The sequence below is a fragment of the Ascidiella aspersa genome, chromosome 8 (assembly GCF_963924565.1).
Source record: "Ascidiella aspersa chromosome 8, kaAscAspe10.2, whole genome shotgun sequence".
Lineage (NCBI taxonomy): Eukaryota > Metazoa > Chordata > Ascidiacea > Phlebobranchia > Ascidiidae > Ascidiella > Ascidiella aspersa.
The window spans coordinates 94,888-121,587 of record NC_139454.1 but is presented as its reverse complement, the minus strand read 5'-3'; the positions used below and the strand labels follow the sequence as shown (position 1 = coordinate 121,587).

The 26,700-nt window shown below is 36.8% G+C and overlaps 2 protein-coding genes across 2 annotated transcripts; both read right to left on the bottom strand.

Annotated features, from left to right (window-relative positions):
• Positions 1-3,062: 3,062 nt before the first annotated feature.
• Positions 3,063-6,866, bottom strand: LOC146134730 (uncharacterized). Its single transcript, XM_083395900.1, has 9 exons — positions 6,602-6,866; positions 5,732-5,787; positions 5,287-5,380; positions 5,035-5,110; positions 4,630-4,736; positions 4,269-4,372; positions 3,884-4,033; positions 3,742-3,810; positions 3,063-3,213 (listed from the first exon to the last, which is right to left on the bottom strand). Exons 1-9 carry the CDS (start codon positions 6,622-6,624, stop codon positions 3,107-3,109), a joined length of 786 nt encoding a protein of 261 aa, XP_083252026.1. The 5' UTR covers positions 6,625-6,866; the 3' UTR covers positions 3,063-3,106.
• Positions 6,867-7,378: 512 nt separating this feature from the next.
• On the bottom strand, positions 7,379-25,846 carry LOC146134729 (heat shock 70 kDa protein 4L-like). Its single transcript, XM_083395867.1, has 21 exons — positions 25,701-25,846; positions 25,263-25,320; positions 24,431-24,571; positions 23,596-23,718; positions 22,843-22,942; positions 22,409-22,542; positions 22,085-22,168; positions 21,422-21,582; positions 20,992-21,068; positions 20,473-20,624; positions 19,335-19,438; positions 18,694-18,827; positions 18,237-18,358; positions 17,698-17,802; positions 16,927-17,113; positions 16,246-16,397; positions 15,153-15,278; positions 14,289-14,422; positions 13,661-13,754; positions 13,260-13,421; positions 7,379-8,127 (listed from the first exon to the last, which is right to left on the bottom strand). Exons 1-21 carry the CDS (start codon positions 25,805-25,807, stop codon positions 7,954-7,956), a joined length of 2,631 nt encoding a protein of 876 aa, XP_083251993.1. The 5' UTR covers positions 25,808-25,846; the 3' UTR covers positions 7,379-7,953.
• Positions 25,847-26,700: the final 854 nt, after the last annotated feature.

The window sequence follows — 26,700 nt, the reverse complement described above, 5'->3', positions numbered from 1 at the left end:
GGTTTATTAAGAATTTGGGGCAATTAGGAGCAAAAACGTTTTTTTGGGAATTTTGAAAATATGGCAAGGCTGTAGCCTTGGTGTTTTTTCGATTTTAGATGGTTTTAGAAAATCCAATTTTTATGGGAATTTACCGGAATTTTCAACAAAAACCGGTTAGAACCGCCTTAAACTGGTTTAATCAAGAATTTGGGGCGATTAGAAGCAAAAAAGTTTTTTGGTGGAATTTGAAAATTTGGCAAAGCTATCTTGGTGTTTTTCGATTTTAGATGGTTTTAGAAAATCCATTTTTTATGGGTGTTTAATGGAATTTTCATGAAAAAACGGTTAGACCGCCTTAAACTGGTTTAATCAAGAATTTGGGGCAATTAGGAGCAAAAACGTTTTTTGGGGAAATTTGAAAATTTGGCAGGGCTATAGCCTTGGTATTTTATCGATTTTAGAAAATCCAATTTTTGTGAGAATTTACCGGAATTTTCAACAAAAACCGGTTAGAACCGCCTTAAACTGGTTTAATCAAGAATTTGGGGCAATTAGGAGCAAAAAAGTATTACGGTGAAATTTGAAAATTTGGCAAAGCGATTGGTGTTTTTTCGATTTTTGACGGTTTTCAGAAAATCCAATTTTTATGGGAATTTACCGGAATTTTACAACAAAATCCGGTTAGAACCGCCTTAAACTGGTTTAATCAAGAATTTGGGGCAATTAGAAGCAAAAACGTTTTTTGGGGAAATTTGAAAATATGGCAAGGCTGTAGCCTTGGTGTTTTTTCGATTTTAAATGGATTTTAGAAAATCCAATTTTTATGGGAATTTACCGGAATTTTCAACAAAAAACGGTTAGAACCGCCTTAAAATGGTTTAATCAAGAATTTGGGGCGATTAGGAGCAAAAAAGTTTTTTGGTGGAATTTGAAAATTTGGCAAAGCTATCTTGGTGTTTTTTCGATTTTAGATGATTATTAGAAAATCCATTTTTCATGGGAATTTAACGCAATTTTCAACAAAAACCGGTTAGAACCGCCTTAAAATGGTTTATTAAAAATTTTGGGCAATTAGGAGCAAAATAGTATTTTGGTGAAATTTGAAAATTTCGCAAGGCTATAGCCTTGGTGTTTTTTCGAATTTAGATGGTTTTTAGAAAATCCATTTTTTATGGGAATTTAACGGAATTTTCAACAAAAACCGTTTAGAACCGCATTAAACTGGTTTAATCAAGAATTTGGGGCAATTAGGAGCAAAAAAGTATTTTGGTGAAATTTGAAAATTTCGCTAGGCCTTGGTGTTTTTTCGATTTTAGATGGATTTTAGAAAATCCAATTTTTATGGGAATTTACCGGAATTTTCAACAAAAACCGTTTAGAACCGCATTAAACTGGTTTAATCAAGAGTTTGGGGCAATTAGGAGCAAAAAAGTATTTTGGTGAAATTTGAAAATTTCGCAAGGCTTTATAGCCTTGGTATTTTTTCGAATTTAGATGGTTTTTAGAAAATCCATTTTTTATGGGAATTTAACGGAATTTTCAAGAAAAAATGGTTAGAACCGCATTAAACTGGTTTAATCAAGAATTTAAGGCAATTAGGAGCAAAAAAGTTTTTTGGTGAAATTTGAAAATTTGGCAAGGCCTTGGTGTTTTTTCGATTTTAGATGGATTTTAGAAAATCCAATTTTTATGGGTGTTTACCGTAATTTTCAAGAAAAAATGCTTAGAACCGCCTTGAACTGGTTTAATCAAGTATTTGGGGCGATTAGAAGCAAAAAAGTTTTTGGTGAAATTTGAAACTTTAGCCTTGGTGTTTTTTCGATATTTGACTGTTTTCAGAAAATCCAATTTTTATGGGAATTTACTGGAATTTTCAACAAAAAACGGTTAGAACCGCCTTAAACTGGTTTAATCAAGAATTTGGGTCAATTAGGAGCAAAAAAGTTTTTTGGTGAAATTTTAAAATTTGGCCTGGGTGTTTTTTCGATATTTGACGGTTTTCAGAAAATCCAATTTTTAAGGGAATTTACCGGAATTTTCAACAAAAACCGGTTAGAACCGCCTTAAACTGGTTTAATCAAGAATTTGGGGCAATTAGGAGCAAAAATTTTTTTTTTGTTTTTTTGAAAAAAGTTTTAGAATTTTGGGCAATTAGGAGCAAAAATGTTTTTTTTTTTTTGTTTTTTTTTTTTAACAAAAACCGGTTAGAACCGCCTTAAACTGGGTTATTTTATGGCCTTGCCAAATTTTTAGATTTCACTCAAAAATTTTGTTGTTCTAAAATTGTCTCAAATTCTAGCACAAACCAGTTAGAAGCGGTTTTAACCGGCTGCTGAAGAAAAATTCGTTAAATCCTCAATGAATATTCTATATTTTAAAATCAATTTAAATTGTCAGGACTATAGCCTTTCCAAATTTTCAAATTTAATTTAAAAATATTTTTTGCTGAAAATTGTTTCAAATTCTAGCGCAAACCAAAGTCAAATGAGGATAATGATTTTCATTTTTTAAATTTAATACACATGGTTTTCTTGAAACGCCGCCGACAAGAAACTTGATTGGCTATATGGGCTAATTACTGGCGGTTGAGTTAAGCTTGTAAGATAAGCTTACAAAAACATTCATTAATTAAACATAAGCGTACTGGAAGTTCTGTAGCCCGATTGTAAAGCCACAAAATGGATTTAAAGAGTAATATAATAATATAACTGTGAATGCTGTCCTCTCCAAGTATATGTATTCGGTTTTTACGTTGATCACACGTATCACTGGATTAGAAAAAAAATGACTTCTTTTCTGAGGGAACCTGTTTGCCATAATCATCTTGATAAATAAGACCGTGGTTAGGCGTAACATAAAAAAAGCAATTTATTATGACGTGGGCTCTTAAAGATAACACTATGTATATTACGTTGTAACCAGTCCGTTTAAATTGCTGTTGTTTTTGTAATGGCAAAAAATAATTTTCATTTTTTAAATTTAATTCACATGGTTTTCTTCCTTTTGCTCTAAACTTACTGGAAATAAGGTTATTTCTTCATAAAACTTACCTTAAAAATGTAAGCAATATTAACATTCTTATACTTTTATTAACAAAAATATGAAAGCACCCGACATTGAAAAGTTATGTTTTGTGCAGAGGAGCTGGTCGGACATTCCTGGAGAGACCGATCCGTAGCGAGGCCGGTGATCTAAGGAGGTTGTTTCTAGACGCTGGGGAACCGGCTTGACCTGAAACACAAGTGGCGGGGATCGAACAACAAACCCTCGGGACTTGCACGAACACAGAAAGCAAAACTATCAGGGAAAAGTCCATCGGTGGAGAGATTATTGTGAAAATAGAGGTTTTACTTGTGTTTTTTAAATTTTAAGGAAACGATAAAATTACTTTCAATAGATTTTAATCAAGAGTCGATCTGAAAAACTCCAGCTCGACAAAATTTCACCCTTGGTGGGTGTTTTAGATCCCATTTAAGGAACTAATATAAGGTGGGAATACAGCGACATATTGGGGGGTTATATAATTCACCAAATCACAATAGATGGTTGAAAAATATTCCACCATCTGCTATTTCCACCTATGAGTTTGAATTAAGTACTGCGCATGCGCACATCGGACTCGGGTAATCTTATATCAGTCCCGAACCGAACTTCAGGTGTAACCCACAAATATCTGCCGAAGCTCAAGCAACTTTTCAACGCTTTGTTGAACACTAAATTTGTTTGTGGGACTCATTCTAAGGTTGTCAGCAACTTTACCTGGAGGTTGCCATCTTGGTTGACTGAAGGTGTTTGTTGGAGATGGTTTGTACACTTCGCGACTTGTGGCTAAAAAAAGAGTAGAAACCTTATGTCTGGCACAATATTTATGATTAGACCCCCAAAAGCAATCGTCTTTCACCGCTTTTACTTTTGTTTTTATCATCACAATAATGACTTTTTTCTTTCTTGTTTGCGAAGTTTTTCGGAACTATTTCTACTTTTCGTCTTGATAAACCTTTTTTTGTTTTTGTCGGAGGTTGATTTTCGATGCTCTGATCACTTCCAGGATCTAAAAAACAAACAATAAAAACGCAAGTGCAAAAATAAACAAATATGTCTACCAATGTTGTGTGCTATTTGCGACTTGTTAATTTCATTAAGCTTTAATTTCTAAAAAACATTTACTGTTTGCACTGTTGATGAAACACTACGAAAACACCTGCTTCTTCTAACCCACAAGTTACTTTTAATATAAAGTTTACATGTTGTTGTCGCCTAAATATTGTACAAATATTTATTCTCACCATCGGATGATGGATTGTCGGAAAGCTCATAATCTTTGTCTTTGCCTTTAGTGATATTTACTTCTGTTCGAATATTGTCATCACTAACACGACAGTCTGGTGATCTAATTAAAAATAAATTAATATTTAACAGGCTACTGAATACAATAGTAGTGGGCCTCTTTAGGCAAAAAAGGTACATCACATTATAACACTTTCCAGGGTTAAAATATAACTTCAGATATTTGAAATGTTTAGGGCTCAACAATCACACATTGGTCTTTATATTTATTTGTTATCCATAATTATGCAAGGAAGAGTTTCTTATTAACTAATGACATGGCATCTTATGTTTTAAATAAATAACACAAAAACAACTTACTGGGGTTTATCTGGAGGAACATTTTGTCTGAGGGGAGAACTTGTTTCACCAGGAACGCAAGGTGAGGGTTTAAATTCTTGGGTCTCTGTTTGGTCACAATCGCTGCTCTGTTAATTATAATGATCCGTTAGAAGGTATGGCTACATATTGGTTCATTGAATACATATCAAAAATCATTGGCCGCTTTGCCAATCTTATTTAAGATAAACACTTTATATATGATTCAAAAGTTTGTGTTCCTTCAAATGTTCAAATAAACAGAATCATTTGTAAATTTTAGAAAGTCTAAAGATTTATCTGATTTAAAGGAATATTGTTTAACAGGGACTGTCTTTCAAACAAACTTTTAGTTTTATTTCAAAATTGTCATTCTTAAATGATATTGTTAATTAATTTGTTGCTCACTTGTTGAGAAGCCAGAGATAGTTTTACGGCTTCTTCCAACTCACGAGAAAACTTGTCTTCAGCTTTATCAGGCAATCTAATAACAAAAACCTTCGCTGCAAATCTAAAGTAATTTAAATTTTCAACTGCCTATTTACCCAAACAATTGTAAAATTTATCGTTGTTGTGTGATTCAAATTTGACACAAAAGTTTAGAGAAAAACAATAATTTATGAACATAATTTTGTTGCTCACAAATATCAAGGAACAAACCTTTTGTTCTTTTGCTTTTTTTTCAAAGGACTTATAGATTTCTTTTGTTTTATTCTCGCTTTTTTGGTCGGTGGAGTTGAAGTCGCAAAATCATCTGCAGAAGTAAGGAATTAATAATGTTTTTTGCTGACACTAGAATGTTGGTAAACAAATAATTAGTCAACGAACATAAGGGTTTCTGAAATGACTTTTGGTTATAAAAGATTCAGTTGTGGTTACAATGATTAGCAGCACATTTTTTTTATTACAGGATTGTTTAAAATATATAACTAAAACATTTTAAAGTAACTTTTGAAGTAACAATCCTTAATATTTGTTTTTCTACAAGATGATGAAAGAGACTAGTAGTACAAGGCAGTATTATGTAGGTGTTTTAATAAACAAAAGTTAGATTTAAAAACATGATAACATCATAATAACTTAAAACAAGTCACAATATTCAAACCTTCGCTGTCGCTATCTCGATTAAGTTTCGAATAATTGACAGAACAACGAGTCGATCTAAAAACAACAAAGCAAAATGTGAGAAAAGTAAGTTTTGCGTATAACTGTCATACACTAACTATCAGAATAACATACATAGAAGTAATAATTACAAAATTAACAAATAATAAATAGTGCAAAACTAAAAGAAGGTTTCTATTTGCATGGAGTCTGAGCCTTAAAGTCCAAGTATTATCCATCGTTCTGCAAAATTACAACTATTTTTATCCAAAGTTGTTGACAGCTCATAAAACTGAAGTTCAATCGCCAAACATCTGTGGGTTTTTAATGAGGAGATTACATTATAGGGATTGAGTGCAAGCGACATCAAACACACTGAATTAGTTCTGTAACGTTTGTCATTATCTTTCATTTTAATTTTTTTAAATAATATCGCACTACTACGTATTGCAAACTAATTTTCCAGCATGTATATAACTTTCAGGCTCATTCCTCAATATATTCGCAAAATAGATTGTGAACCATTTATTCAAATTTGGATACCGGGCAAATAGCCTCTACCAAACTAAAATCCCATTCATACCAATAAATGGCGCTCTTTCACTTATGTACATGAAAAGTTGTGCAAAAAACAAAACAAAATAATACCGCATACCACAACGCATATTGTTTGGGTTAGGGTGCGGGTTTGGGTGAGGGTGGGTCTTGAAAAGAATATTATGTTTATTATTAATAATAACAAACAATATGCATTGTGGTATGCGGCATTTGAAGAAAGTTTTTTTTTTATTAATTTTGACGTACATAAGTGAAAGAGCGCCCAATAAATAAACTTTAATCAGGGCTGCACCCTTTTATCTTGCGTACTAACCTCACTGATTGTCGTTTGCTCATGTTTATAAATCACAATATTGCAGTAATACAAAAAACAGTTTCCAAACATTAACAAATTCAACTTTACTATTTATTAGGTTTTTGCAATTGCATGCAAATTTTACAATTTATCAGCATAAAATAGTCAGTTTTATTTATATAGCTTGCTTTGACAGATAAAAAAACAAATCATGTACCGCATACTATAAGCAAAACAAGTTTGTTAAAAATACTTTATTTACTGATTTTAGTTATTAACCTTACAAAACAACTTTATTATTTCTTGGAAAACATTTCACTAAAATATTTGTTTTCGGAAAATTGCGGTCGTTCTGCTTGGGTGGTTTACTCATAAAGTGCTTAAACTCATATTTAATTTTATTTTTTTCATTACCTTAGCCTTAATAACTTTTTGAATACGAAGATTTGTTTATTTTAGTGGCTGGTTTACGGAAAAAATGATCTTTTAAAATTAATGTTTTGTATTCGAAATGCAGGTTTTTTTACTTTTTTTTAAGGGTGCCTAAAGAGAAAAAGTTAAGGTAGAAATGATTGTATTCAAAACGCAAAAAAAAAGCCAAATCAAATCGTTTTGCAACATTTGATGTTCAGATAGATGCTCAGAAGGTATCGGTTTTTTACTTATTTTACAATTGCTGATGAATTTTAACTTGTTAACACAGAAAATATTAAAAACTATTTCTCCCGTATAGCCAAGCTTGGTGGAACACAGAAACAAGATAATTTAGGCGCCGGTGGGAAATAGAGTGGAGTCGATCAGTTTGCTTGTGGATTGACAAGCAACAATATAAAGATAGTTTAACCATCGCTTAAAAATTGGGCTAAATGTTAATACTTAATAATCCCCTAGGACTAAATAACACTACTGTTTCATATTTAGCTTGTCGTTAAGTTGCTTTGGCTGTTTATTTTTATTTTTACTCGTGTTTTATAATAAAGCACAGAAACAGAAAATTGGAACAAAACGGCGACTTTACAAACATGACAGTGCAAGATTTTTAATTTATTTCAACATTCGCAATAAAACGAATCAGAATGGAAATCAATTTTATCTTTTGTAACGAAAACAATTGTGATTCGTCAGGAAGTTTTAATTTGTTAAATATGTTTGGAAATAATTAAAGCAAAATTATTTACAAAAATGCGTTTTTGGCCAATATTTAAGCAGAACAGAATTGTGAAATAAAAGCCGCGGAACATCAAAGTTTCGTCAAAAACGAGCAGCAGTGGTCGGTAGAGGGCGCTTTAACAATGGGCTATGACGTCATTCCCGCCAAATTACAACATCAATTCACCTAAACGCGAGAAGTCTGTTAATATACAAGGAAGTTAGTCGAGGTCCATATCTTCCTTTCCATCCGCACTTTTGTCTGCTTTCGGTTCCGTGCTGTCCACAGGAGTTCCGTCTTTTGCCTCCTTACATTCGGGGGTGTCGGCTGGGGGGGCTTCCTTCGGTTTCGGTTTGGGGGTGTTCATGATCGAATTGCAACAACTTTCGACGCTCTGGACAAAAATACAACAGTTTTTCGATGTCTTAAGAGATTTATAAACTGAGTAAAAAGTTGAGCTTATAATCTTTCAAAGGCAACCGACACAAAACCTTGCTTCAACCAAAGTGTAACGCCCTAATCGATGCTCACCCTTATTTGGACCGTAGTGTAACGCCCTAATCGATGCTCACCCTTATTTGGACCGAGGTGTAACGCCCTAATCGATGCTCACCCTTATTTGGATCGTGATGTAACGCCCTAAACGATGCTCACCCTTATTTGGATCGTGGTGTAACGCCCTAAACGATGCTCACCCTTATTTGGACCGAGGTGTAACGCCCTAATCGATGCTCACCCTTATTTGGATCGTGATGTAACGCCCTAATCGATGCTCACCCTTATTTGGATCGTGATGTAACGCCCTAAACGATGCTCACCCATATTTTGATCGTGGTGTAACGCCCTAATCGATGCTCACCCTTATTTGGATCGTAGTGTAACGCCCTAATCGATGCTCACCCTTATTTTGATCGTGGTGTAACGCCATAATCGATGCTCACCCTTAGTTGGAGAGAGGTGTAACGCCCCAATCGATGCTCACCCTTATTTTGACCGAGGTGTAACGCCCTAATCGATGCTCACCCTTATTTGGATCGTGATGTAACGCCCAAATCGATGCTCACCCTTATTTGGATCGTGATGTAACGCCCTAAACGATGCTCACCCATATTTTGATCGTGGTGTAACGCCCTAATCGATGCTCACCCTTCTTTTGATTGTGGTGTAACGCCCTAATCGATGCTCACCTTTATTTTGACCGAGGTGTAACGCCATAATCGATGCTCACCCTTATTTGGAGAGAGGTGTAACGCCCCAATCGATGCTCACCCTTATTTGGATCGTGGTGTAACGCCCTAATCGATGCTCACCCTTATTTTGACCGAGGTGTAACGCCCTAATCGATGCTCACCCTTATTTGGATCGTGGTGTAACGCCCTAATCGATGCTCACCCTTATTTGGATCGTGGTGTAACGCCCTAATCGATGCTCACCCTTCTTTTGATTGTGGTGTAACGCCCTAATCGATGCTCACCCTTATTTTGACCGAGGTGTAACGCCATAATCGATGCTCACCCTTATTTGGAGAGAGGTGTTACGCCCCAATCGATGCTCACCCTTATTTGGATCGTGGTGTAACGCCCTAATCGATGCTCACCCTTATTTTGACCGAGGTGTAACGCCCTAATCGATGCTCACCCTTATTTGGATCGTGGTGTAACGCCCTAATCGATGCTCACCCTTATTTGGATCGTGGTGTAACGCCCTAATCGATGCTCACCCTTATTTGGATCGTAGTGTAACGCCCTAATCGATGCTCACCCTTATTTTGATCGTGGTGTAACGCCCTAATCGATGCTCACCCTTATTTGGACCGAGGTGTAACGCCCTAATCGATGCTCACCCTTATTTGGATCGTGGTGTAACGCCCTAATCGATGCTCACCCTTATTTTGACCGAGGTGTAACGCCCTATTCGATGCTCACCCTCATATGGACCGAGGTGTAACGCCCTAATCGATGCTCACCCTTATTTTGATCGTGGTGTAACGCCCTAATCGATGCTCACCCTTATTTTGACCGAGGTGTAACGCCATAATCGATGCTCACCCATATTTTGATCGTGGTGTAACGCCCTAATCGATGCTCACCCTTATTTGGATCGTAGTGTAACGCCCTAATCGATGCTCACCCTTATTTGGATCGTAGTGTAACGCCCTAATCGATGCTCACCTTATTTTGACCGAGGTGTAACGCCCTATTCGATGCTCACCCTTATTTGGACCGAGGTGTAACGCCCTAATCGATGCTCACCCTTATTTTGATCGTGGTGTAACGCCCTAATCGATGCTCACCCTTATTTTGATCGTGGTGTAACGCCCTAATCGATGCTCACCTTATTTTGACCGAGGTGTAACGCCATAATCGATGCTCACCCTTATTTTGACCGAGGTGTAACGCCCTATTCGATGCTCACCCTTATTTTGATCGTGGTGTAACGCCCTAATCGATGCTCACCCTTATTTTGATCGTGGTGTAACGCCCTAATCGATGCTCACCTTATTTTGACCGAGGTGTAACGCCATAATCGATGCTCACCCTTATTTTGACCGAGGTGTAACGCCCTATTCGATGCTCACCCTTATATGGACCGAGGTGTAACGCCCTAATCGATGCTCACCCTTATTTTGATCGTGGTGTAACGCCCTAATCGATGCTCACCCTTATTTTGATCGTGGTGTAACGCCCTAATCGATGCTCACCTTATTTTGACCGAGGTGTAACGCCATAATCGATGCTCACCCTTATTTTGACCGAGGTGTAACGCCCTATTCGATGCTCACCCTTATTTTGATCGTGGTGTAACGCCCTAATCGATGCTCACCCTTATTTTGATCGTGGTGTAACGCCCTAATCGATGCTCACCTTATTTTGACCGAGGTGTAACGCCATAATCGATGCTCACCCTTATTTTGACCGAGGTGTAACGCCCTATTCGATGCTCACCCTTATATGGACCGAGGTGTAACGCCCTAATCGATGCTCACCCTTATTTTGATCGTGGTGTAACGCCCTAATCGATGCTCACCCTTATTTTGACCGAGGTGTAACGCCATAATCGATGCTCACCCTTATTTGGACCGAGGTGTAACGCCCTAATCGATGCTCACCCTTATTTGGATCGTGGTGTAACGCCCTAATCGATGCTCACCCTTATTTTGACCGAGGTGTAACGCCCAATTCGATGCTCACCCTTATTTTGACCGAGGTGTAACGCCATAATCGATGCTCACCCTTATTTTGACCGAGGTGTAACGCCCTATTCGATGCTCACCCTTATTTTGATCGTGGTGTAACGCCCTAATCGATGCTCACCCTTATTTTGACCGAGGTGTAACGCCATAATCGATGCTCACCCTTATTTGGACCGAGGTGTTACGCCCTAATCGATGCTCACCCTTATTTGGATCGTGGTGTAACGCCCTAATCGATGCTCACCCTTATTTGGATCGTAGTGTAACGCCCTAATCGATGCTCACCCTTATTTTGATCGTGGTGTAACGCCCTAATCGATGCTCACCCTTATTTGGATCGTAGTGTAACGCCCTAATCGATGCTCACCCTTATTTTGATCGTGGTGTAACGCCCTAATCGATGCTCACCTTATTTGGACCGAGGTGTAACGCCCTAATCGATGCTCACCCTTATTTTGATCGTGGTGTAACGCCCTAATCGATGCTCACCCTTATTTTGATCGTGGTGTAACGCCCTAATCGATGCTCACCTTATTTTGACCGAGGTGTAACGCCATAATCGATGCTCACCCTTATTTTGACCGAGGTGTAACGCCCTATTCGATGCTCACCCTTATATGGACCGAGGTTTAACGCCCTAATCGATGCTCACCCTTATTTTGATCGTGGTGTAACGCCCTAATCGATGCTCACCCTTATTTTGACCGAGGTGTAACGCCATAATCGATGCTCACCCTTATTTGGACCGAGGTGTAACGCCCTAATCGATGCTCACCCTTATTTGGATCGTGGTGTAACGCCCTAATCGATGCTCACCTTTATTTGGATCGTAGTGTAACGCCCTAATCGATGCTCACCCTTATTTTGACCGAGGTGTAACGCCCAATTTGATGCTAACCCTTATTTGGACCGAGGTGTAACGCCCTAATCGATGCTCACCCTTATTTTGACCGAGGTGTAACGCCCTATTCGATGCTCACCCTTATATGGACCGAGGTGTAACGCCCTAATCGATGCTCACCCTTATTTTGATCGTGGTGTAACGCCATAATCGATGCTCACCCTTAATTGGATCGTGGTGTAACGCCCTAATCGATGCCTATCCTTATTTGGACCGAGGTGTAACGCCCTAATCGATTCTCACCCTTATTTGGATCGTGGTGTAACGCCATAATCGATGCTCACCCTTATTTGGATCGTGGTGTAACGCCCTAATCGATGCTCACCCTTATTTGGATCGTGGTGAAACGCCCTAATCGATGTTCACCCTTATTTGGACCGAGGTGTAACGCCCTATTCGATGCTCACCCTTATTTGGATCGTGGTGTAACGCCCTAATCGATGCTCACCCTTATTTGGATCGTGATGTAACGCCCTAATCGATGCTCACCCTTATTTGGACCGAGGTGTAACGCCCTAATCGATGCTCACCCTTATTTGGGTCGTGGTGAAGCGGCATAATCGATGCTCACCCTTATTTTGACCGAGGTGTAACGCCCTAATCGAGGTTCACCCTTATTTGGACCGAGGTGTAACGCCCTATTCGATGCTCACCCTTATTTGGATCGTGGGGTAACGCCCTAATCGATGCTCACCCTTATTTTGACCGAGGTGTAACGCCCTAATCGATGCTCACCCTTATTTGGGTCGTGGTGAAACGGCATAATCGATGCCCACCCTTATTTTGACTGAGGTGTAACGCCCTAATCGATGCTCACCCTTATTTGGGTCGTGGTGAAACGGCATAATCGATGCTCACCCTTATTTTGACCGAGGTGTAACGCCCTAATCGATGTTCACCCTTATTTGGACCGAGGTGTAACGCCCTATTCGATGCTCACTCTTATTTGGATCGTGGGGTAACGCCCTAATCGATGCTTACCCTTATTTGGACCGAGGTGTAACGCCCTAATCGATGCTCACCCTTATTTTGACCGAGGTGTAACGCCCTAATCGATGCTCACCCTTATTTGGGTCGTGGTGAAACGGCATAATCGATGCTCACCCTTATTTTGACTGAGGTGTAACGCCCTAATCGATGCTCACCCTTATTTGGACCGAGGTGTAACGCCCTAATCGATGCTCACCCTTATTTTGACCGAGGTGTAACGCCCTAATCGATGTTCACCCTTATTTGGATCGTGGTGTAACGCCCTAATCGATGCTCACCCTTATTTGGATCGTGGTGTAACGCCCTAATCGATGCTCACCCTTATTTGGATCGTGGTGAAACGCCATAATTGATGCTCACCCTTATTTTGACCGAGGTGTAACGCCCTAATCGATGCTCACCCTTATTTGGATCGTGGTGTAACGCCCTAATCGATGCTCACCTTTATTTTGGCGGATATGTCAGCGACGAGGACGACAGGGTCTTGGTGCCGCTGGATGGCGCCCTGCTTCTGCTGCATCTCGTTGAACCAATGAGCGGCCGCCACGTGGCTAGACTCTACTTTGGCAACTTCAGATTCTTCGATGTGAATCAACTTCTCGTCCTAAAAAACGTCATAATGGCAAACACTGTAGAACACGTCGCCGAAACACATTGATTTAAAAGTGTTTAAAAAACGCATCGTTAATGTGAAGATTTCAAATTAAACAAATTTATTGCGACAGTCAATATCACGTTAAGTTTAAAAATTGAATGATAACATATTATATCCGCTTAGTATGGCGGTGTTCGAAATGATTTCCAGTTTGAAGCATGGAAACCAAACTTCGAGCCCTGCTTTACCTTTTGTTTGTAGTTGTCGATGAACTTTGCGATTCGCTGTAGAGTCGAACCGAGTTGGTTGAAAGCTGAAGGTCGGGCTCGGTCCTCCGTGTACCTACCACAAACGGGAGGAAATTACAAACCCGCACGTATTTAACAGAAAGCGAAAAGCCGTACGTTCAAATTAAGTTTATATTTTTCAAGTTTTCTTATTTTATGTGCAACTCTCTTTGCTGAGTTTTATACCAATGCACATAATGGCAATATATTGGTGTTTAGCCAAACTTTGTGGTTCAAAGAAAATAAAACCTTAGGGGCGCCGCCGCTGTTTTTGCAACGGATTATTTTACCCTTTTTGGGTTAAGGTTGGCTAGGGTTAAAATTGAAAGTTAGTGATGCACTTAGGTGGGTTTGGGTAAAATGATGTATATGCCTGATTATGGGCATTTAGATCTTATTCCGATTTATACATTATCACGACTATCAGGTGTTAGTCTGTGTTTTATCCCGACGTAGATGTTGTTCTTATTTCGCACACAACACGTCAGTAACAATTTATTGAACCCCCAATTTATTTTACAGTAGGGCTGATATTAATAAGGTTAATAGTAAAGTTGTTGATAAGGTTGATATTAATGTTGTTCCAAACCTCCTCACAACTGGATCCCCGATCTTCTTGAGTTGAGCAAGTTTGTCTGAATAAACGTTCTTCTGCTGATCCTCGCCATCTTCGTACAACCAATCCTCCGTCTCTTGCAACAATGAAACAAACGACGCGCGATCCTAACAATAAACACATGTGACGTCATAAACAAGTTTAGGTTGTTGCGCGATCTTACTTTTTTTACCGTTATTTTTTAATTTATTATCTTCGGAATTAAAACAAAGTTAATCAGTTTGTTGTATTACGATTATTTGGAAGCCTTAGCATCTCCGTGAATAATTGTTACGAGATTAAATATTTGTAGACAGACAACCACGATAATGTCCGATACCCGATATTTAGACGAAAATATCGCCGAACGATCCGATGCCAAATGACGTCATTACTATGCTCTGTTTGAGCACCACAGATGAAAGTGGAATGTTCGGATGCATTGCTTCACTGGTTATTAAGCCAAAATATTCTTCATCGTTACGAAGTTTAGTTCCCTCCAATTGTTTACTTACTGTTGATAAATTTACCCTTTTAAGGGGAAACCCCTGAAATCGATCGCAAAATGTGGCTGTAATTCTTATATTATTTCATTTTGGGTATCGGCTCCAAACCGATATTATCGCCTATAGACAACACACAAAGTTGCCGAACTGTGTTTGGTAAACCAAAAACCCAGGGAGGGTCGGTTTTAAAGTTTTCGATTATTGCATCTTATTTGAAATAAAATTGAAAAACCGTGAACATGCAATTTCAAATCGAACAGTCGATGATGTGGTTTTTGAGATCATGGCGATTTCACTTAAGTAGCGATCTTGATGATAAAACAATGGGTGGACTTATGACATCACAACTGACCTGATCGGAGATGAACTTCTCGTACTTGTCGTAAATTTTTCCTCTCATGTCGTAAACATATTCCTCGACAGAATTCCTCGCGTTCGCTTTCTCCATCTCCTGCTTGTCGTGCATTATCATCTTGCCCTGAACAACACACATTGGTTCAGTATATGCTGGAAATAACTTTTTCTTGTATTTATTTGTTCGTCCGACGTTTCAGCTTCACAAGTAGAAGAATTTATTTTCAGTACATAATATGCCCGGTAACATATTTATTGATTTATCGATTTTGTAACCATACAACATCTTAGCGATTTTTTCGCTCAACCGTTCTTTATAATAAAGGTATTGATGAAACTTGTGCGTATCTTGAGTCTGGCCTCAACAATCGACATATTGATCGGGAAATTGAAAACATAGAAGACCTTATCGATCATATGCAGGGCTAAAACACTCACACACAAAATTAAGGAACACTGGGAAGCCATGATTTCCAACAATTCCTCAAAAGTGAGGAAAATATAAAATGGATTTGCATTAACAAATATGATTTGGTAAAAACAAGAATAAGGCCCGTAAGTTAGATTTAAAAAAATAAGAACAGTATTTTCTCACATTTAGGGACAAATCCCGGCCATATCTATGGGTAATCTCAGTTTAAAATGTTCCGTGTTAATCGTTCTAAATTGCGTAAGGACCAATTGAATAAAAAAAATCTAAACCAGTGGTTGGTAAACTGTGGGTGGCGACATAAATGTGGGCTTTCGGCCATTTTAAGTTCAAAGTATGCTGCGAGATTTTTTTTATTATTATTATTTCAGTTTTATCATGTAGTTTTTAAAATTGTTATTTTTTTTACCGTAACGCTGAGACGTAACTATGTGACGTCAAATGTTATGCCCCCCTCCCCTGAAACATAAATTCTGACCCCCTGTTGTTAAAGACCTTTTAAAGGGTATTCTGGGCGGCGGCAAAAAGTTTGCCCACTATTGATCTAAAAAACATTATTTCCCGACACCATTAACCCCTAATAATGAGTTTTCATGAATATGTGAATGCACGATTATTCGAGCGATATCATGTTATCCCAGTGTTGCAAATGTTGCCTCACCTCTGTCTCGAACATGTGGTTGACATCAGCTTCAGTGATCTGCATGTTGAGGTGAGGGTCGACCGGGAGGTCAGTGGACTTTGTTTTCTTCTTCTTCTCAATTTTTTTCTCGGCAGATGAGTTGGAATTTTCGTTTCCTGAAGCTGGTTGGCCTGAAAGTAACTAGGGTTATAAAGCAGGGCTGGCCTTAATTAAAGTTGCACTCGCAGATGGACGAATATCCGCCAATCAGAACTCGCCCTGACGAAATAACACGCGCCAGAAATGCCGACGCACTCTCTGCTGTTCTATTTCGTTGGATTTTAATGCATAGTTCTCATGCGAATATAATAAATGCCTAGGACTTTTTGCCAAATAAAATACGCTTGTTTAATTCTGTTAATGCAAAACGTGCATAGTTGATTTATGCCATAAATGATGTTTAATCTGCGGTGTTGAACACAATTTGTCGTGGCAAGTTTAGTCGAGTTCATTCATTTAGCATATCTGGATAATCGTGTATGTCTTACTTTAGAAAATATCTGATTTGTGGACAAAATTTAGAAATGCGAATTCAAAACTTGAATGAAAACTTCAAAGATGGTAAAAAAATAACACTAATTATTTCTTATTGTTTTTCTGTGCGTTGTACACATAAAAAAGTCTGAAACAACTAACCGTAAATATTTTTTTGAGTTTTACCATTGTTGTCATTATCAGTTGGGGGTGCTTCTTTGTCATCCGGGGGTGTTTGTTTGTCATCCGGGGGTGTTTGTTTGTCATCAACTTTTTCACCGCTCGCTTCACTTTCCATTTCCGCTTCAGGGGCATTCCCGGAAGTATCTTTGCTGCCCTCTGGTGGTGGAGTTGGCTCTGTGTCCATGGCCGCCTGAACAAACAAGGTACAAGCTTGTGTCGATGTATTTTATTTAGGCTTGTTGATTCACACATCACCACTACAGGTTTAAAGCAGGGCTGTGGGGTCGGGAATCCATTGACAGCTTAAGACGAGAGTCCCGGGTCACGTTTGTGCATCAGTAAGTTCGGAAATAATAAGGCCACAAAATGTAAATCTTGGTGCATATTTCCAACCAAATATTGCGGGTGGATGAATTATATGACACCCCTCTGAGTGGATTGATTAATACTTATTGAGTGATGTAAATGGGTGAAATAACAGCTGTAAATTTGGAGATGGGAGTTGGACCCCCGGTTGTCTTAAACCGACTCTAAAGTCCTTGTTTAAATGATGTTGGGCAAATGCATACTATTAAGCCAATATTGTAGAGCAGTAAATTACGAAAAATATATTTCACAACAGATGCTCTAACATTAAACAAAACCCAGATGGTTCGAAACAATCTTTTCACAAACTTCAAACTGTTTCATCACAATTTTTTTCAAATTTTCTCCCAGATGCCCCTTTCTCCTACCAAGTCAGTTTCTAGTTATGAAGGTGTTTAGTGGCCGCACCTGGTTTTGTTCGCCGTTAACTTGCGCTTCTTGGTTCTCGCCAGCTTTTGTGTCGGTCTCCATCGCTTCTCCGTTCCCATTCTCAACAACAACTTCCTCTGTTATCTGCAACATTTACACAATTTAAACATTGCTTCTTCTTTAAAAGGTTCCAAGATAAACACAAATTCCTTAAAACTCTACACAAGAACTATTGTTTTGGTTTCACATCGAAATATTAAAGATTTACCTTTAACAATTTAAAGAAATCGAAATCTTCTGTTGTAGGTAGAAGGCTTAAATATTCTAGTTTAATTTGAAAACAGCCAAATGCATATTGCCCAATGGAAGCTAAAATATAGTTGAGATGCTGTGGGGTGTAATTCTAAACTAAATTTTATTAAAATTTGAACTATAAATAGTTTATGCGGTCCCACCACAGTCTTTATGCATAGATATTTTTATTTCCTAAACAATAAATAAATTTTGCCAATTAACGGCTTCTGTATTACTTGTTAATATTGACAGCAGATTAGTATTAATTGTGTGATGACGCTGACCTTTTCAACCATGGAAGCTTGGGTGACGGAAAACACACCGTGGATGTTGATGCGAACTTTGACCTTGACCTTTGACGCCTCCCCCTCTTTGTTGGGGGTCACGTTGTTGATCATGAAGTTTCCTGGCAATTTGTTCGTTTAAACAGTTAATTTGCTGCACTGGGAGGTAAGGTCACTCCAGTTATGTAATTATATCTTTATCAAATGTTAAATATATTCATTAAATAATTTATATTTGGTAAAATTCTATTAACATGTCAATTTTAATTAACGTATTATTCTTAATACAAATTTAAATTCATCAAAACTTTCATCACTAATGTTGATCAAGTTTGTAAAAAACACATACTGAGATCGTAATAAAGAATAAAAATTTAACATAATTATAAAATGTCAAATCCTTCCAACAAACTTTATCATGTCATTTTGATTTTATGTAAATATTTGCTCAATTTACCTATTTCTTGCACTGGGTAAGCAATTTCACTTGGGTTTGTGTATTTTGCTTGAATTTGAAAAGGTTCTTTTCGGTAGAAAGTCAACATCTTTGAAAACGGAGCTTGGTGGTGGCGCGGGAATATATCCATGTTTCTATTAAATAAATATAAGGACTCACAAATAGTTAACATAAAACTTTAACGTTATATCATTTTCTGCATGCAAAATAAATAACTACAATTGATGCCCAAACACAGCGGTTGACAAACTTTTTCACCTTCTGGATCCCCTACACTTCCATTGGAGGACCCCGTCACTGTTTAAAACGCCAAAAACAAAATTTTATAGTGTGATAATTGATTACTGTAACATTGAGGTCCGTACTTACTACAGACAAACTGTCAAAAACTTATTAACATTAAAAATTAATTCGAAAATTATTTTTCTGGCTAATATAACTTATCAGACTATAATAGGAGGATATTATTCGGGCCCCTTCCAACTTTCCCCCGGGGGTGCGCGGAGCCCACTTTGAGAACCAGTGCCATGATATTTACAAAACAAAATTAACAAAATAATTTTGGCCTCACTGTCAACAAACTACCAGCAAAACTTTACCCAAACCCTGTGTTTGCGATCCTCTTTTATTTACAAACTCACCCTTCTTCCTCCAACGGAGCTTTCCACACGAGGGAGACGGAATAAGGACAACATTCGATCACCGAGAAGTCTCGAACTTTGAAGGTCGGGGATAACATGGCGCACTGGACAACAAGTTGCGATAAAACAATTCGTTCGGGTGAAACATAATGTTAAGAAAAAAATCATTCAAGGTAAATTTGTAGGATTTGAAACCTGAAGTCGGATGGCTTGACATTTTTTTAATATTATTTGAAACAAAATTGTAGGGTTGGGCATTTGAACAGTCAAATAAAATCCGGTTGACTCCAGTGCAATGGTTTGTAGAACAGAATAATTTATTTTTTGACTATCAATAAGAATTTTTGCAAAACCATGCCCATCTTATAACAACACTGTAGCAATTACTGTAGAAGTTTTTGCCACTACTACTACAACCACCAAGTTAAGCCAACAAGTTTGTTAAGGAAATTTAACAACAAGTAAATGCATCTGTAAAAAAATATTTTTACTCCTCTTTACAACGTTTGTCACTATCTGAATTCTCTAAATCATCACCAGGGTCCACTGGAGAGAAGAGATTTGGTTCCTCTAAATTTCTAAGTAGCCTGAAATTGTGGATTAACACTAACTAGTGTTTTCTTTTATGACAAACGCGATTCATCATGTAGGTGCATTTATTCTAAACAAAATAAATCTACTAAATTGCTATTCCAAACACTTTGTTATTACCACAGAACACGTGTTTGCATCAGGTAGACCCTACCATTTTATATTTGAATTCTTCAAAAAAAATTACATTTAAGATTATTAAAAACTCAAATCACAAAAACAACCCTAAAAAATTTACAACATTTGAATCCAATATGAGTATTTGAACGGTTAAATAAAGTGCGGTTAATTGACCGGCTTGCCAACCCTACAAAATAGTATAAATGCCATTTTAAACAAAATAACAAACAGCAAATATTTATCTTGCCACGGAACTTTCTAAACACAAAACCTAAACAGGAAATAAAATAAATTCAAGGATTTTTGGGAAAACATTTTCCATAGACTTTTTAAAATGTAAATCAATTCAAATATTTTTCAAGATTCCAAGACTTTGCAGTAACCCTGAAAGGGGGTGATAATTCGTTACCCCACAAGCCCCACACACCTGCAGAGCGCAACCACGCGCCACAGCCTCGTCTGCGTTCATCGTCGTGCTCGCTTCGACCCCGAAAACTTGTTGGATCGCTGTTTTAACGGCGGGAATCCGGGTGCTTCCCCCAACTATTTCAACTGAGTAAATTTCTTCACTCTTGAGTTCTGGAAGAACGAAGTTGGTTGAGAATGTTTAATAACAGTGATGTTAGACTTGGTGTCATAAGTACTCGCCTGATACTTTGGGGCTATACCTGCCGATAGTAAATTAGTACGAAAATTTTAGCCATTATTTTTGGCTGCTAGTCTCACAGTGATTTTAACTTAATTGTTTTGACAAATAGTAAGTTTCACCTCAAGAAGCTGAAAACATTAATTTTATCCATTTTCCTATTTTATCACTGTAATGACGTCGTTTGGAATCAGATGGGATTGTGGCACGTTTTATAAAAAAAATGGGTTCTTAGTAAAGAAAGTATTGTACTAGCCACTTGGTGTCCCACCACGCCCAAACAAAACTTTTCGAACTCACTTGTTTCCTCGAGGATACGCTTCAAAGGAGACTCAACTCGCTGTAGCAAATCCGCACACAAGCTCTCAAACTCAGTTCTAAAAAAAAATTAACACTTTATTTCAAATGTGAAATTCGAAATTGAACTAATAGATAATTAAAAACCACAATATAAATAATAAAAAGTACATCCACATACATAATAACTTTAAATCTATGATAAATGTGTCATTATCTTCGATCAAAAAAACGACTTCTTAGGTCAACGAACACGCAATTTGTATATTAGTGTTTTGATTAATGATAATTATTTTACACTTCAACGATTTTTCTTCAAATATTTAAAACACACTTTGGTTAAAATGATAGTGTCAAAATGGCTGAAATAATAAAAGCATATTTTATGACTTGCAGGTATATTTTTACAACCTATCAACATTTTGTTTCAAACCTGGTCATTTTGCCGGAAACATCTTTATCGTCCATGAGACATTCGATATTAAGCGACATTTTGCCGGAGTTTGACGAAAGTTGCTTCTTCAATTTTTCGCACTCGGCCAAAACCCTCAGACCGGCGCGTTTGTTCGTCGAAACGTCAATCTTGTATTGGCTCTGGCAGACAAAAATAAATCAAGCGAGACATTAAAAAAAAAAACTGTTTCTTTACATCACTTGATTTCCTTTCACTTGAGAAAACATTAGATCTTATCATATTTTGCTCAGCAATATTAAGCAGAATAGTTTCAATATGAGGAAAAGTTTTTTTAGATTTATGAAGGACAATGGCTTCATTGCTACGTCTTCATCACGCATTTGACAAAAGGACAAAAATAATTTACTATAATTTTAATAAGTTTTTCTATCTTATACTTAAAGAGTGTCTTGGTCCCCGATGGCATTTTGGACACTGGAAAGGGAAAAAGGGTTATAAATAGACATAAAACATTTTGAGCAATTATTTAGGTAAAGTCGGCCAAATTAGTTCGGGGTTATCTCTCTGCGATCTGTCCTTAGCAAACTAGAAATTCAAGTTTGCAGATCAGACCCAAGATTTCACATTAAAAGGCATGACCAATTAACCATGTTTTACTTTAAATTGTACAAAGTTAGAAACCTTGAATTGTGCAGCGAAGTGGTCGGCCAATCGTCGGTCAAAGTCACGACCCCCGAGGTAAGGGTCAAAGGTCGTAGCAAGAACCTGGAAAACATTGAAACAAACAAGGTTCCAAAGACGTTCTAAAACTTGGAAAGTAAGTTGTTGACTCCAAATAAAACTCATTCTTTATGTTTGATTACGTCTAGTATGAATGTCGTCTTTAAATGTTACATAAAGTATCAAATCAACACGAAAATATATTTTACTCTGAACATCCGTTTTTATTACTGAGTCGCAACGGTTGAGAACCACTGTTATAAAACTTCAGGACTTCAAACAAACCTTCAGTTTTCCTTTATTGAAAGCCACGGCCGACACTTGCATGGCAGAATGGCCGATGTCGACGAACACCACGTTGCGCGGTTTCTCCTCGGGGGTCGGCAAGTCCTGCTTGTAAATCCCATAAGCCAACGCAACTGAGAATAAATTAGTAAAATTTAACTCAATGCAAAATCCAAGAAAATGCAAAAAGTTAAATGGTCTTTGGGACACAACACACAGGTTTTTTTTCACAATTTAAATATAAATAGATGTTTGCAATTTTTTATCTTTACTTAACACATATGATTGCAAAAGTTATTGCCAAAATGTTTTAAAAAACATTTCTTAATTTTATACCTTTTGTATTTTACCTTGCAAATAAAACAGTACTTTATTCAGCTTGTAAACTTTGTTTCATTATTTGATTGATTGTAATTTTAACATGATTTATTTACCTGCAGTTGTGTCGTTGAAAAGCCTCAAGCAATGGAGTCCAGCCACTCTGGTTGCTGCGTAAAGCGCTCGTCGTTCTGTGTCCGAATAGTAGCACGGCACCTGAGTCACAAAAATAACTGAAGTACAAGAAATCACTGATTTAAACAACTTTGTGGGCAACTGCTTAGTTGTTTTTACATCACTATTTTTTACATCACTATTTTTTACATCACTATTTGCTCACTACTTAAAAACTAGCACAATATTCTTACATTTTCACCAAATGGAAATACTTTGTAGAAGATGGTCTCTGTTAAACATGTGCATCTGTTGCATTTCGGTGTATGTGCTTTATGACTAATTTAATTATGTAAGCATTCTATGGCTTAAGCCTTAAGGTCAAAGGTCACTGAGCACATGGTCCCCGTTGTCGCTACTTCAGTTGATGTTACTAGTTTGTCGCAGTAGGAGCTAAAATTGTGAGTTACTTGTAAATGTTTGAAACTAAGTTTAACTTACACTGATGCTCTTTCTGTTTTATTAACATTGGCTTGTATGTATTTATATTCATTTGAATTAAGATAACAACTTGAGTAAGCCTTGGTGTCGTTAATGAGTTCCTGTACAGGATTTTTTTAATAACAACTGAAAAGTTTGTGTGAAAATTAAAACCAACTAATCTCTATTTTATAAATAAAAACACAAAACACTGATGAAGCAAAAGCTGCACAAATGAAAACGTTGATATTTGTGAAGCCAACTATTGTACTTACCGACACAACAACATCATTGACCGGTTTGTTCAAGTTTGATTCTGCGGTCATCTTAAGTTTGGTTAGTAGCATTCCAACAATTTGCTCGATGCTAAATCTGCTCTGCTCGCCAGCAAACATGACCTGGACAACAGAATAGTGTCAACAGAAAGTTGGTATTCTGTACATATTAATTATTGGTGACAACTGACAACTTAAGTTATTTAACATATATACAATGAAAATTAAGTTAATCTGGAAATATTTTGATAATACATTTATAATCTATTGTAAAAATTGTTGAAACTAATACACACGATAAGAAAGTATAAAACATCAGTATTATTAGCTGTAATAGATGTAAATATTGCGCTCCCATCACGTAATTTGACCAAATCGAATGACGATCATAAAAGTGAAATATATATCTTAACATCAAAACATATTCAATTTTTTTTACATTTTGTATTTCATTTGTAAATATTGGCGGATAGTTAGCTTCTACCTATTTTTTGGTATCGCTATGTAGGGCCGTTACTTATAACAAAAATATAATACAAAAATTAAACAAATTTCAAAACAAGAGTTTAACAAATATTAGTAGAACTACATGATATTTACATTTTCTTTTAAATTAATTCAAATTTTAACTAAATTCCAGGTATATAAAAACTATTGGTAGCATTAACAGGTATCTGTTGGCGAAACAAATTAGGTATCAGCTTGAAAAGTGATATTTCAGTCGATCTCTGTACAAAGTAAATAGTGTTGGGCCTGTTCAGGTGGTGAGTTTGAACCTTAAACATTTTCCCCAATGTTATATGGCATGAATAAAAATCCTTGCAAACAAACCCACCTCAACTCCGACACTTCCACCCGGCATTTTAATCAACTTGTACGGAAGTTTGGGAATCTCACTTTGTACAAAGGGGTCATCAAAAGGTCGGCCAATCAAGCGCTTGAAGTTGGAAATGGTGTTCTTGAAATTGGAGATAACCTGAACAAAACCACTTGTAACAAACATTTGAATCTTATCATTTAAGGAAAAAGTTAAAAAGATTCATTTTTGTGACAGTTTGAGTCATAGTACACTTGTAATAGCATATGAACACTCCAAAAGGGAAACATTTGAATATTTTAATAAAATTAAACAGAATTTGTTACAGATGAATAAGTTAAGCGAATAAGCATCAATCAGCACTCGGCAGAAGCAAATTGTAAAATTAAAACCCTGTTATTATCATTAGCGATGTTGACCACTTGATATTTCATTCCAATGCAAATACTTTGTTCAAAAGTGTCGCTGCTAGATGCGATACAAAATTACATCATTATTATGATCAAACAAGCAAAATATATAAATTAAAACATTTAAAGAAGTTTTTAGGGTGTAACGCTAAAATTTGCACTGGAGTGAAAAAGCTTGTATATATTTATTCTTACACATTTATGCCTAAAAATCTTAGTTGTCTTTGACTGGGTATTTACTATTTTCTAAAATTGCAAAATTGTGAAAAACTCTAACGTTTGATCACAAACCAGTGCTGTTATGCAGATATTAGTTTTTTTAGGATCAGCATCGATACTACGAGACTAACGGATGATTACTTATTAATACCACCACTTGGCATCAGGAATCAGCTCGGATATTATCGCACCTCTAAACATAAATATTCTCATAAAAAAACCTGTGTTTTTGCGCCGACTCCAATGATCCTTTCCTTGTTGGTGAGAGACACAATCGACCTAAACATGAAAAAGATTGTTTAAAGCCAGGAGATTTATATGCTGACGACTATAATAGAAATACTTGAATCACATTGTGTTTCCAATTGTTTTTATAACAATTTGCAATTATCTACTTTTTCATCAAACCCTAAAAAGCCAGAGTTTTATAGCTGGTCAATGCAATTAAATTTAAGGGTTAACCAAATATACTTCCTCAACTTAAATATTATATAAACATTCACAGTTATAACTCTGTTATAAAACATAAGAATTCTAAATGAGGCTTATTTTGTTCTATCATATTTTTAATTCTACGGAGAAATAAGAAAATTGCATACAAATTCTATACCAGTGTGCATTTCACAAAACTTAAAATATATTGAAAACCTTTGACTTACGGAGTATTGCGGTCGCTGAACTCATTTGCAACCGTCTCAATTCCACCTTGTCGCGCAACAGCGATGAAGCATGACAAGTTACCCACGTCACAACCAACAACAGACATTATGATGTCACAATAAATAACTATCCAATAATAATAAACTAAGCTGGAAAACAAATAAAGTTGGCGCTAAACTTTTTCTGCGTTTTTAAGATTTGTAGATATATATTGGTTATGACATAAAAATAATTCTTACTACTGCCAAGATTGCAATAAAATCATTAAAAATAAGCCAGACCACAAATTTTTTGAATCGATATATAATCACTAACTGTATGCATACCAGGGAGAGCTGGGCGAATAGCAAATAGGCACTTTCTGAGGCTATTTACCCGCCTTAACAAAGTTATTTTAATAGATTCATGTATATCCTAATGGCTGTTTGTTTAGCAAACTTATAAATATATAACGACACCCATGAATCCTACCATTACAAGCAGTTGTCAAAACTGAAATTACAAGGGATAAATAAATATGGGAGAATAAATATATATAGTACTTCAACTACCTAACGCAAATAAAGTCAGCAACGGTATAAACCTCTGGACAAAAAATAAAAGTATGCCCACCCATGTGGACTTATTCCCCCAAACAGCTTTCAAATAAATTATTAAATCAATTCACAATATTTAGGTTAGGGATCGGCTGGGTCAAGTATTATTAGCAAGAATAATTTTCAACAATAATACAACTTAACCCACCCTCACCCAAACCGACACCCTAACCCAAATGATGTGCAGAAAGAGGTACTTCTTAATTGCCAACCAATTTCTATAGCTCTTCACCAAACTTCTGTAATATTCATACTCCCAGTTTGCAATTACTATTTTGACAACAGGTTTTCGTTACTGTACAAATATGGGCGCTGGTCTAGAATCCTACCACAGTTCTAAAATCAACGCACAAAATTTGAGTTAGGGTGCGGGTTAGCGTTCGGGTGTGGGTGAGTCAAGTAT

What these genes read in the sequence shown, in the direction of transcription:
- LOC146134730 (XM_083395900.1), bottom strand. Translation starts at nt 6,624, where the DNA reads ATGAGCAAACGACAATCAGTGAG. An exon ending in TCGAGATAGCGACAGCGAAG is followed by an intron (nt 5,381 to 5,731) that starts GTTTGAATATTG and finishes TTACTTCTGCAG; the next exon opens with ATGATTTTGCGACTTCAACT. An exon ending in ACCAAGATGGCAACCTCCAG is followed by an intron (nt 3,214 to 3,741) that starts GTAAAGTTGCTG and finishes CTTGTGTTTCAG; the next exon opens with GTCAAGCCGGTTCCCCAGCG.
- LOC146134729 (XM_083395867.1), bottom strand. Translation starts at nt 25,807, where the DNA reads ATGTCTGTTGTTGGTTGTGACGTGGGTAACTTGTCATGCTTCATCGCT. An exon ending in GTGGAAGTGTCGGAGTTGAG is followed by an intron (nt 23,719 to 24,430) that starts GTGGGTTTGTTT and finishes TCTGTTGTCCAG; the next exon opens with GTCATGTTTGCTGGCGAGCA. An exon ending in TCGACAACTACAAACAAAAG is followed by an intron (nt 13,422 to 13,660) that starts GTAAAGCAGGGC and finishes GACGTTTTTTAG; the next exon opens with GACGAGAAGTTGATTCACAT.